The following is a 9,322-nucleotide window of genomic DNA, read 5'->3' on the forward strand; positions in this document are numbered from 1 at the left end:
AAATATTAAAAATCTATATATATATATATAAAGTTGGGACTAGAGGAGGTGATGTGACATCACTATTTCTCGTCTTCTTGTATTCTCTATTATCTAATAAATTGGTTGATATTAAAAAAATAATTACATTATAAAATATTAAAAATAAAAATAATTATTAGATTATAAAAGATTATATGTCTCTTCCTCTTTCTATTTAAATTCAATAATATGTAACCATTAATAATAATTAATTATAAATCTTGAAACATTTATTTATTTTATTATGCCAACAATTAAATTTTAGTTAATTAATATAGGAAGGAATGTTCATTCATCTTTCCTCAATAATGCCATTAGGGTCTAATTTTAATGCCATAATCTCATATTTAATTATGCAATCTTTTGTTTAGTACCTTTTGACTTCTTCAAACTCTATAAATATTAAGTAGTTAAGATTTGTGGCATTATTGTTTCTCATCTTTTTATATTCTCTATTATTTAATATATTGGTTGAGATTAAAAAATAATTACATTATAAAATATTAAAAATATAAAATAATTAATAGATTACAAAAGATTACATGTCTCTTCCTCTTTCTATTTAAATTCCACAATATATAACCATTAATAATAAATTAATTATAAGTTTTAAGACATTCATTTATTTTTTTAAGCCAACAAATAAACTTTAGTGGTTTAAAATACATAAACTAATTAATATAGGAAGGAATGTTCCTTCCTCTTCCCTCACCAACGCCCTATGACCTAATTTTAATGTTATAATCCTATATTTAATTATGGAACATTTTATTTAGTATATTTTGGCTTCTTCAAGCTCTATAAATATTAAGCATTTAAGATTTGTTATGTTTGAGTTTTTATTATTATTTAACCAACATCCTCTTTAGAAATGTTTTTGTGTTTTTATTTTTTGACTTATTTAAATTTTTAGTATTGTATGCTTCATGAAGTACTATTTTCTTTATGAGTTAAACAATCATAAAGATAGTTGGATAATAAGGGCTAGACTTTGTAAGATGTGAGAGTCTGTTAATACTAAGAAAAATGGAGAGTTGATTAGTGTGAACATAATTTTTATTGATGAAAAGGTTGTGTACACTTAACTATATACATTAATATATATTTTTAATGTTAACAAAAAAATAATTAACTTTCATAAATAACATTAGTTTTATAAGACTGCGTCATCTTTAAAAAAAATAATTCATATTTTTTATTAGTTTCATCAATTGCAAAGTAATAAAAAAATAATACTATTTTTTTTAAAGCCGCACGAAGTGCGGTTCTATTTCCTAGTTATTGTAAAATTGTTGTAAGAATGCAAATGACTAAAATAAATATAATATTGAATAAAATTCATCTATGTGTTTGTAAATATGTATATATGATTTTTTTATTTTGTATATATAATAATTAATAACTAAAATGAATATGTTTATTTAGTTAATTTTTTTTGTTATCTTAAGTACAATTAATAATGAAAATAATCACTTTAAATTTAATGATTTTATTTCCTAATTGAATAATGATAATTTTGAATTTTTATAATAAATGTGAGGATATTTATGAAATTGTATTAGGTATATAATAAATTCTCAAAACTTGATTTTGAAAAATTACTTCTTCCATACTTTTCAAAATCTATTATTGGATAGGATAATTTTTATCAAAATTGAGTTTTAAAAATTTTATCAAAAAATAAATTAATTTTTAACTTTTTAAAATTACTTTTAAATCTCCTACAAGTAATTCGAAACGAACCTTACAATCCAAATAATATGCAAGAGTCACGCACCATGATGTTCGTGTAAATTGTGAATACCCAAAAGAGAAATTTCAAATATATGTCCTTATCATTTTTTTTTTGTTTATTGTTTTTTGAATACAAATGGAAGTAGTAAATGATAATGGAAACACCAGAATATAAATTTTAAAAAAATTATGTTAGGTAATATACTTATTATAAAATAAAGGAATATTATCATTTTTCCACCAAAGTTATTCTGACACATCATGTTAGTACCACGGTTTGGTAAAATTATAATTTTACCACCAAACGTTTAAACTGTTAGTATTTTTCCACAATTATGTTAACTAAATAAAAATTATGCTGACATCATAAGGGCATTTTGGATATCTCACGCGAAGTCAAAACGTTGTGTTTTGCAATTGTAAAAAAAACAAGCAATTTGGACATGGAAGCCATAGAAATTGAAATCAACCCCCCTCTCTCTCGTTTCTTGTTCCATCTCCGCCCTCTCTTGCTAACTGTCACTGACCTATATCTCTCTCACTCTCGCAGCAGTGTCATCTTTTGAGGGTAATTTTGTAATTAAATTATTTTTTGTTGTTCTTCTTTTTTAAAAGTTAAAATCGTCTCGTCGTCTTTTGGGAGTAATTTTATAATTAAACCATCTGTTGTTGTTCTTTCCTTTCAAAGGTTAAAATCGTCTTTTATGCTCCAGGGGTAAAATTGATTTTTTATGTATTTTCCGTTAAATATTAACTGAGTTTTAACGAAATAGTGAGAAAATACTAACAAATTAAACGTTTGATGGTAAAATGATAGGTTTAGCAAATCGTAATACTGACGTGATGTGTCAGAATAACTTTAGTGTAAAAATAATAATATCCCTAAAATAAATAAATAAATAAATAAACAAAGTAATAGACATACTCAGAAACACTTTAAGAAAAGCTTGTTCAGAAAAGACCGTTCAACCGATAAATCCAGCGAGTAAAATACTAATTGTAAGCAGATTATTGTACGTGCAGGACGCTCTGTTAATATAAAAATACATTAAATTCATACACGCATAGGAAATGAAGATCCTTTTTTTTTCTTGTTCTCTTTATCTTTTTCTTTTTGGGGTCCCTTTCACCTTTTTTCATATAATTCTGTCCGGTATAAAAGTAAAAAGAATAACAATCAGCTCGGAATATTGGAGCCATTTGATCTTGATCCTCTTGTTCCTTTCGTTTATTCCTTTTTTTTCTTTTCCATTTTCAGAAAAAAAAATAATATTAAAATATAACCCAACACCGTATCTAAAAAAGTTGAGAAAATAAAAAAAACAAAAGTGTTATGAATTTCTTCTTGTTTTAGTAAAAATTTTATGCGAGTCTTGTGATGCTTTCGGCATTTTTGAGCAGCTTAACTCGATCTATGTAAGAGCGCTTTAGGGTTGGCAGAAAAGCCCGGGCCGGCCCAGGCCCGCATCGGCCCGGCCCAGGCCCGCGGGCTTCAAGCCCGGCCCGCGGCTCAAAATTGTGGATAAGGGCTTATGATTAACAAAGCCCATAGTATATGGGCTCAGTCAAAGACCTCAATAAAAAGCCCGGGCTTAAGCCCGGGCTTTATAATAAATAATATATATATATTTTAAAAATTATATAATATATTAATATATCATAAAATTAAAATACAAAAAACTAAAACAAAACAATTAAAAATCCCTCATTCCCGTGACCGTGAGTAAGTGTAACATAGCAATTTAGCAAAACAATTTATAATATTAATCTGTAACACAAAACCCCTAAAATATAAATCCGTCACTTCTCACTCACATCTCAGTTCTCAGTCACTGTTCTCGCCGCCGGAAGCCAACAGCAGCGAGCATCTTCAGATTCCAGCCGCGTCCAGCCAGCATCAACCATCAGCGACCCATCGTCCAGCAGCAGCAGCAACAGATTCCAGCAGCAGCAGCAGCAACAAATTCCAGCAGCAGCAGCATCAGCCACCGTCCAGCCACCCAGCAAGGCAGCAACAGCATCTCTCGCGTGTCCAGCAGCGCCATCAACCATCAGCGACCCACCGTCCAGCAGCAGCAGCAACAGATTCCAGCAGCAGCAGCAGCAGCAGCATCAGCCACCGTCCAGCCACCCAGCAAGGCAGCAACAGCATCTCTCGCGTGTCCAGCAGCGCCATCAACCCTCAGCGACCCACCGTCCAGCAGCAGCAGCAACAGATTCCAGCAGCAGCAGCAGCAGCAGCAACAAATTCCAGCAGCAGCAGCATCAGCCACCGTCCAGCCACCCAGCAAGGCAGCAACAGCATCTCTCGCGTGTCCAGCAGCGCCTCCCAGTCTCCCACCCACCAGCACAGCCGCGCGATTCCTCCCACCCACCAGTTTTTGGATTAGTTTTTTTTTTTTTTTATATTAGTGGTTGATTACTTGATTTGTACGTTGTGTATGGTACTTGTGATGTTAGTATTTTTATATTTTGTGTTGGTTAATCATGTATTAGAGAATTATGTTTAAGTTTTTAGTCTATTGTGTAGTATTATGTATTGGATAATTATGTTTTGAAAATTTATAGTTTTATTAATTTTTTTTTGAAAATTCGTAAAAGCCCGGCCCAGGCCCGTTAAGGCCCGGCCCAGGCCCGTCAAAGCCCGGCCCGCCCAAAGCCCGCTCATTTTGGATGGACTTTAAGAGGGCCTGGATTTTTTAAATAAGGTATGGGCCTGGTCCTGGGCTTGGCAAAGCCCGGCCCAGGCCCTTAAATTGCCAACCCTAGAGCGCTTACACCAATTGCGTCTTTATTATTTATTATTAATTTTAAAAAAAATCAGAATACAACCTTCCAGTTTCGGTTCACTCCTGAATTGTCCTAGTCACGATATTTATTTATTTAAAATAAAAAAAAGCAGTATAAGGAAAACAATTTAGACTTTTCCTAGCCTGATGTTGAAATTAATAACATCACGTGGCCATGTCCCAAAGAATGGCACGAGCCACCACACACAGTGAAGCAGTATCACCATTCACCAAACACAAGAAGCAAAAGTCACAACCTCATTTAAGTATTTTTTAACTATCATGGATCTTGGAAAGATCGAATGCAATTGGAGTCCAGCTACCCTATCAAAGAAGGACACTCACTGCGCTAGGCGTCTACTAAAACTAACTAAGCATCTTCTTCTTCTTCAGCCTGTACTGGAAACAAAAGCAAAAGAAGAATTAAAAGGAAAATGGACATTCACCTTTGGCCCCCACTCCTACTGTGGTTATATAGTTCTTTATTCTATTTGCTCCAAAGAAATTTCAACTTCCTTGCAACTTCACTAGATTGTACTTAGCCAAACAGAATCATCTCAAAAGCATTTGGTCGTCGTTCTGATTACCCCCAACTACAAGATCCTTATGAATTGACATTACAATTTATCGCACAACTATCTTTTTCTTTTTTCTCTTCAAAAAAGAAAAAATGTTGCACAAGTTTCATGTGCCATCGAATTGTATGCAACAACAGCAAAGCACACTCCCAATCACCCCCAATGACAATGTTTAAAACATTTACTAGATGAGAGAGCAAGATGTTACAAATAAAGGGGAACATAAGTTCATAATAAGTTCAATAATATTAGTAATGATAATAATAACTTAAAAACACAAAATGAGAGATGCAAGGCAATGATCAAAACTCTCTTGAACATTGAAGAAACTCAAATGAAAGAAATAGAGAACCCAATGGACGGCTCTAATAGCACAGGAAAACCCAGAGGATTCCTCTAACCTTTAAACTCACAAAATTGAGATATCATTCCTCAGCATCTCTCTGTGGTTTCTCATCGAGAAATTAATCAAATTTAAAACTCACTCAAAAAACCACTTCTCAAGAACCAATTTTACAGTCCCTGAGATATTTTCTCACCTCTTAAATAAACCTAAATACTAACTACTGGCTGCAAAACTCAAAACTTAAACGCAAGCAATGTTGAGGGGAGCAGCTTGTTCTTCCAGAGAACCAAAATCCAAAGTTCCAAACTCAAACTCAAAATCACAATCAGGCAGCTCACTAGGCTCGTCACCATCGACACCAGTAACCTTAAGGTCATCCAGGCTGCAGAAATCTCCCGCAGGCATCCCACAGTCAATGCCTTCGCTGAAGAAATTGTTCAACTCTTCCTCAATTGAACTACCACCCACAAATGTCTGGTCCATGAAACCAAAGAAGGGTAATTCAAGCTCGGCAAAATTAGTGTCAAACCCTTCTTCGAACAAATCACCCTTCTCGTTGACATTAACATTGGCAATGTTAATGTCATTTTCCTTTGAAGTCGCAACGGATGCGGCGTCCAGATCCAGAACTGAAGCCGGTGAATTATGAGACACGACACTATCGGAATCATCCGATGAGGAGACAGGATGATTGTTGTTGCCATTGTTGATGTTGTCGTTGCTGATGTTGTGAGAATTAGAAGCCGAGACTGCTACTGAAGAAGAGGCGTTGCTCTTCTCGGAGGCAGCTCTGGCTTCGAACTCAAGCCTTTTAATCTCATAAGCTCTCGCTGCAGCTTCTTTAGTGTCATACGTACCCAACCAAATACGACCCTTCTTGAAAGGGTCTCGAATCTCAGCCGCCCATTTCCCCCATTTCCTTTGTCTAACACCTTTGGGTTTGTTGGACGACGGCGTTTTGGTCACTGACAAAATCGTTTTCTTTCTCTTAGAAGAGGGGTTTTGGCTTTTGACTTCGTTGTTGTTGTTGTTGCTACTGTCAAAAGAACTCTCAGCCTCTACAGTTCTCAGTTGAGGAGGCGTCAAAAGAGGACCAAGAGGGATATTAATCTCACGGACGAAACGACGTCGCGTGTCATTTCTCTCTGATTCATCCTCACTTGAAGATGAATCAGTGGCATAAGGGTCATTACAGATTACACGGACTTTCCTGGTCATTTTGGACGGTTTTCGAGACTCCGGCATCTTTGCAAAATTCGTAAAAAAAATTACCAAAACCCCCTCAAAATTACTGTACTAAACTAATTTGCCTAATTAGAAAAATGAAGGAACCAACCAAAAGAACAAAACTTGGGAGAAGATCTGGGATTCTGAGAAAGCAGTATCAAGTGAAATCCCCTCTCAAGAACAAGAAAAGATAAAAGAACCTCTGTTTTATATGAAACCCACCGAAACACTTCACTCCACAACAAGTCCTGCAAAAATCCCCCACAAAACCCAGACTCAGTTTCCAGGGTTTAACAAAAATCTAAAAATAAAAATACTAAAAATAAAATACAAAAAAAACCCGTGGAAAGAAAAATACCTTTTTGACCTCAAACGCATCGAAACAGACTGTGAACCCAGATTCAGACTCTGCTCGAAAAAGCAGAGAAGCATACAAGAGAGGACAGAAATCACTAACAAAACTGAATACGAAGAAGAAGAAATCCAGAGCTTCAACGGAGCCCCAATCAAAGCCAAATCAAACTCAGCCGACATAAATCCACTCACTCAACCTCTCTTCTCGGTCGCTCACACTCAATAAACCTCAGACACCAAACAAACAGTGCTTGTTTCTTCACTTCTTGCTCTGCTTCAAAGAACAAAAAGCGAAAAAGATGATGAGATACTTGTAGATATAAGAGATAACAGTAGCAACAAAGAACAAACCCAGCAGCCAAGAGATTACAAATCTATGGCTACGGTTTTATTGTCCCTGTTTCTTAGACCGTGACAAGAATCGGTTAATAGTTATTATCGGTTTTGAAACAGAGAGTAAAAGACCGATACTAGGAAGGGTGCTCATTCATATAAACAGCACAAATCCGTATGAGGAAAAAAAAAAACAAATGAAAAAAATTATAATTAATATTATTTATTGGGAATTACAAAAAAAAAAGCATATTTTTAAACAATTATCTACCTTCTGCTCTCACTCTTATTCTATTCTTCACGTCTCTATCTCTCTCCCTCTGCACACTCTGATTTTTTTCTCAGTTTCTCACTCTAGGTCAGGCCATTCACTTTTCTCCAAGCGGTCAAATAAGCTATTAAAGGCTAAAAATTTATATAATATTAGGTGAAGTTATTATTATGGGAAGTTTATTTATTTATTTATTTATTAGCTGTCATGGACAGAAGAGCAATGGTTCATGCATGACCTACTACATACATGTCATGCATGTCATTCTCTCTTTTTCATATTGTCAGCAATGTGATATCTCAAGGTCACTCCCCACCCAGTCGCGTGTTTCACACCCACCAATCCGATGCCCGCAACTACTAAACTATTGCGTGGAGATATCATTGCACGCGCGATCTGGGTGCGTGCAGCATGGTGTCTCAGATTGCAGCTTTTATTTGGCAATCGCCGCGCAGCGCAAACGTATTTTCAAGGAGTTTCTGTCAACGTAAACTGCAGATTTGTCGGGGAAATAAGATCCGAAGTTGAGCCAAATTACAGTACTGCCACTCCATGACTTTCTTCCTTCCTTCCCAATGTTTAACCCCTTTAAAGGGAAATTTTCTCTTTTTGACGTTAAATTTACTTATTGGTATTGCATTATTTTCAGTTGTGACAAAATCACTTTCCTTTTTCTCCATTCGTTTACTTTGTAAACAAATACAAATAATAATAATAATGGAAAATCACGTTTTGAAAATTTGAGAATTATGGAACATCATTGATTATTGGTGCCTAATTTTGTATCATTTTTGACTTTAAATATCAACTTTTTTGAAATTAGAAACAGAGATTTTTGTCTCATATAATTCGTAAACTTAAAAAATCAAAGTTGCCCGCATAAAAATATTGCCACTAGTTTCCTCCCAGAAATCAAACACTTAATAAACATTTATTTTTCAATTTTAAATAAACAATTGTATTTAAAATGTCATTTAATTTAAGACGCTCTAAAACATTTAAAGAAGCATTTTAAATGAAAGTGAAAGCACAGTAAAATTGAAAATGAAACGGTTTTGGTTTTCTTAACATCGGCGGCAAACGTGAGTTGTTACCATCAGACAGCTGTCGCTGATGCACACCAAATACCAAATGCGTTGAGTAGGTTAAAAAAATAAATTTCACCGTTGCGCGTGAACTAAAACTGTAATTCTTGTAGAATAAATACCCACGTTTTCAGGTGAATGTTGCAATAGAACCGTTAAAGTTTCATGCGTCAAAAGCGAACACGTGGCTACAGATAAAAGGGCCTTTTTTATTTTTATTTTTTCCTTGAAAAGGGGCATTTTCTCGTTCAACATGGGCCGGGCCACAATCCGCAAGTTAGCCCTTGATCCTGTCGATTTAACTTATATGTCAGTTAGTTGGAACTTCGAAGGATTTAACTTATAGGCCTAATCCTTTTTCTTTTTTTTTTTATTTATAATGATATAAATGTCAAACAATCATATTTAAGATGATTTTTTAAATATAAAAACAAACAAGATGTCATTTAAGATGATTTTTTAAATATAAAAACAAACAATATGTCATTTATATTAATATATTAAAATAATAAAAACAAGCACATCAGTCAGTCATTTATTTTTAGACCTATTCAGTTCTGATTTTAGAAAAATTCTGACTCATT

At 34.2% G+C, this 9,322-nt stretch overlaps 1 protein-coding gene across 2 annotated transcripts; it reads right to left on the reverse strand.

Annotated features, from left to right (window-relative positions):
• Positions 1 to 5,349: 5,349 nt before the first annotated feature.
• Positions 5,350 to 7,806, reverse strand: LOC102611695 (ethylene-responsive transcription factor ERF119). Of its 2 annotated transcripts, XM_052439972.1 has the most exons (3): positions 7,654 to 7,806; positions 7,054 to 7,323; positions 5,350 to 6,943 (listed from the first exon to the last, which is right to left on the reverse strand). In XM_052439972.1, exon 3 carries the CDS (start codon positions 6,711 to 6,713, stop codon positions 5,709 to 5,711), a length of 1,005 nt encoding a protein of 334 aa, XP_052295932.1. In that variant the 5' UTR covers positions 6,714 to 6,943; positions 7,054 to 7,323; positions 7,654 to 7,806; the 3' UTR covers positions 5,350 to 5,708. The 2 variants fall into 2 exon arrangements, with proteins under 2 accessions (XP_052295932.1, XP_006484462.1); XM_006484399.4 differs by lacking the exon at positions 7,654 to 7,806 and having other exon boundaries at positions 7,054 to 7,572.
• Between the last annotated feature and the right edge of the window lie 1,516 nt (positions 7,807 to 9,322).

The sequence above is a fragment of the Citrus sinensis genome, chromosome 4 (genome assembly GCF_022201045.2).
Source record: "Citrus sinensis cultivar Valencia sweet orange chromosome 4, DVS_A1.0, whole genome shotgun sequence".
Taxonomy (NCBI): domain Eukaryota; kingdom Viridiplantae; phylum Streptophyta; class Magnoliopsida; order Sapindales; family Rutaceae; genus Citrus; species Citrus sinensis.

What these genes read in the sequence shown, in the direction of transcription:
- LOC102611695 (XM_052439972.1), bottom strand. Translation starts at nt 6,713, where the DNA reads ATGCCGGAGTCTCGAAAACCGTCCAAAATGACCAGGAAAGTCCGTGTA.